General features: G+C 40.6%; 2 protein-coding genes across 3 annotated transcripts in view; one reads left to right on the top strand and one right to left on the bottom strand.

The window, feature by feature from the left end:
• LOC102215661 (gamma-aminobutyric acid receptor subunit beta-3-like) overlaps positions 1 to 3,116 on the top strand; it is an 88,630-nt gene that overhangs the window by 21,405 nt on the left and 64,109 nt on the right. The gene's annotated exons all lie outside the window — the stretch shown is intronic.
• The window catches only part of LOC102215370 (gamma-aminobutyric acid receptor subunit alpha-5-like), a 41,089-nt gene that overhangs the window by 27,373 nt on the left and 10,600 nt on the right, over positions 1 to 3,116 (bottom strand). Inside the window, exon 6 of the mRNA XM_005739836.1 lies at positions 1,389 to 1,471. Coding sequence (XP_005739893.1) covers positions 1,389 to 1,471 — 83 coding nt within the window. The remainder of the gene's footprint in view (positions 1 to 1,388; positions 1,472 to 3,116) is intronic.

Here is a 3,116-nt window from a genome sequence, read left to right as displayed (position 1 = left end):
GGGTTCCTATCAATCCGGTTTTCACTACAGTCTACTGATGGCAGTGACTCAGGAATTTGTTCTGCCAGTTTTGGTCCAATATTTTTTAAACATATCCTGAGCTTTCTTAAGAACGTCTTCTTCTAACGTCTTTGAGGACATCCTTAAGAATAGCTCTCCAGGCTTCTTGAGGGACATTCAAAGCTCATCTTAAGATGTTAGTTGCCTTATGTTACATTTTCTGTCAATTGATCCTGCAATGCTTCCACAATGCTCAGGTGCGGACTCTGAGGAGGCCAATCAATGACTGCTAGTGTTCCACTGAGTGATTTTCTATCTCGGTACGCTTTTACTGCCTCACTGCAGCCCCAAACTATGACAGAGGCACCAGTATGTTTTACAGATGGCTGTAGACACTGACTATTGTAGCTTAATCCTGAACACCTCTGTACATACGGACAACAACTTGAAGCAAACATATTAAATTAGGGATTCGTGACTCTACAAAACTGTTTGTATGCTGCTGACTTTTCCTTCCAGTTTTTCTTGTTCCTCCATTTGTCCAGTTTCCTCAAATGTGTTAAGGACACATTGCACACCATGCTGAGATATACCACATTTTTGCTTTATAGTCTTTTAGGAATCACCTTATTGAATCAAAAATGGTCTTTTATACATCAAACTGTGTTATCTTTTGCATTTTCTATTGATTAAACTAAAGAAATGGAAACAAATTATTTATTAGGGAGCCTCTGTCAGTGTGCCCCAGGGCAGCTGTGGCTACAATGTAGCTTGTGTGTGTAGTGTGTGTGAATGGGTGAATGACTGAATGTAGTGTAAAGCGCTTTGGGGTCCTTAGGGACTAAGTAAAGCGCTATACAAATACAGGCCATTTACCATTCTCAAGAAAGTATAAAAAAGTCAAGATACAACTGGTTCTTTGCTAAGATGTCTAGTATGCCAAAACTTACTTTCCATGTACTGTGGAAGTTCAGCATTTAGCTCTACATTGCACCTAATGATAATACTTAATACATCTAAAAGTTTTGCATTTAGTTTATTTTTGCAGACAAAAAACTTTGCAGACAAAAGTGACAAGTATGGTATAATGGAAAATGCCAAAGTCTTGTGCTCAATAAAAGTCTTACAGTCTTGCTTTAAGAAAAGAAAATCGTGGATTGCAAACACAGCAATCTTGATAATCTCGATAATGAGTGAATTAATTATCCCCAAAATAAACAGAGCCTCTTTTTGTTTTTTTAAATTGAGATTAAACTTTTGCATAAAACGCTGCATTGGACTGGAAAATCTCCACTGTGTATCATAGTAGCTGGGATTAGCAGACAGGAAAATAAATATAGGGATCGACATTCACAGGAGGGCTTTTTTGTTTTTGTTTTTTTACTCACAGCTGCCAAATTTGAGAGGGCAGGCGTGGGCATCCATGGGAAAATCCTCCAGCTGCATGGGGCATTCTGCTGATATGGTCAATCTAAGACAAAACATATATAACACAGTAAGTCACTTATAGTGTAACATGGGGTGCATCACATCTTTTACTCAGCTATCTATCATAAAGGGAGAGATACAGAATAGAAGGGACCTGAAAACACACATTGTTTGAGATATTTATTGTTTTTTAATCAGTGCTATCAGTAGGTGAAATTGCCAGGAAATGAATCACATAACAGTAAAATGGTGGTGTACTCTCATCACTTGCAAATCCAGCAACTCTCCCTTAGCACACAAGTGACAATACTGCCACCTGGTGGTCAGAGGGCTTGGTTGTTCCCCCACCAAAAGAAAAAAAAAACTGAGGTTGCTTCAGTTTTGTTTTCTTCTGAACTGACCTTAAGGCAAACACATTTTTATTATAAACAAATGAGAGCATTAGCATGATTTGATGATGTCCATCAGTCACCTTCCACTCATTTTAAATCCTCAATTAACATAACGACAGTTTTTTTTAATGTTTTATTTGTTATTGGGTATTCACAGTCATCCGAGACATGGCGTTATCACTTCAACCGCTGTGACGACACCTCTCTGTGCCCTGAAAGAGCAGCCAGATTAATTAAATCAGGCATAAAAACCAACAACACACAAAACATAATTATTTTTTTAGCTATCTGTCCCAGATTAAATCAAATCCCTCTGGGTAGTTCCACTCTTTGCGTGATGACAAATAATAACAGCACAGCGGTGATGTGACTACAATGAGGTTAATGAGCTGAATGAAGGATAAACTAAGTGCACACAAACATACGTTTAGATGAAATGACTCGTTTTACTTGTTTTCTGCTTTAGCCGCTCATGCATACCTCAACATTAGTCACAGAGTAGCAGCTTTTTTTCCTCTTAACTGAACTCTATTATAATCTTTCTGACAAATGTGTCACTGAGGATGGCGCGCAATCCACACGGGACGTGTTTTTGTTTTACGCTCCAGTACCCCCTGCCTGTACAGTATGCGGCGACTGCAGGAGGTTTCCCAATTATATCATTAAGGTGAACAAAGCAGAACAAAGTGGGACAGGAGGCCACTTCTGCACTTCTGGGCCTAGCGAAGGCGAATGTTTCTTGGCGGTGGGGGTGGGGGCTCGGTTTGCTTTCCACATCAGTGCAGTACCATCCAACTGTGTCGACACAGCTCGAGGGTTCTCTGCGCGGAAGAGGAAAGAGTGTCTTTGGGATAAATAAATGAGAACATGGCTGTCGGCTATTATACCATGTTCTAATTATTCATGTAGCCCCATTAGCCAGGATGGCTGTAAAGAGAACAGAGTCTAACTCGGTGCCTTTAAAAGTCAAAAGCCAGGCATCTCATTGCGGATCTAGTTTAAATAACGGATTAGACTGACTCCTGCATGCCTTAAAGGCAGGCATGGGGTTGAACTTAAAGCCACGCGTCGCACAGAAGCAGACCAACACATGGCCGCTCACACAGCGATGGGAAATCTAAAGTTTCTGGTACGCCTGAGCTTGCAGAAAAGTTGGAGAAGTCGGACAACAGAGCCAGAGAGTCCAGGAGCTTTATGCTGTATTAACCACCAAGGCACAATGCCACACCAACTGTCTTGTCACACTAAAAGGCACATTTTGAAAACTTCTTGTATATCCTACAAAGGGGGGGGGGG

The sequence above is a fragment of the Pundamilia nyererei genome, unplaced genomic scaffold (assembly GCF_000239375.1).
Source record: "Pundamilia nyererei isolate P.nyererei 1_Seehausen unplaced genomic scaffold, PunNye1.0 scaffold00094, whole genome shotgun sequence".
Lineage (NCBI taxonomy): Eukaryota > Metazoa > Chordata > Actinopteri > Cichliformes > Cichlidae > Pundamilia > Pundamilia nyererei.
The sequence above is the reverse complement of the archived record's forward strand: the minus strand, read 5'-3'. Positions and strand labels throughout refer to the sequence as shown.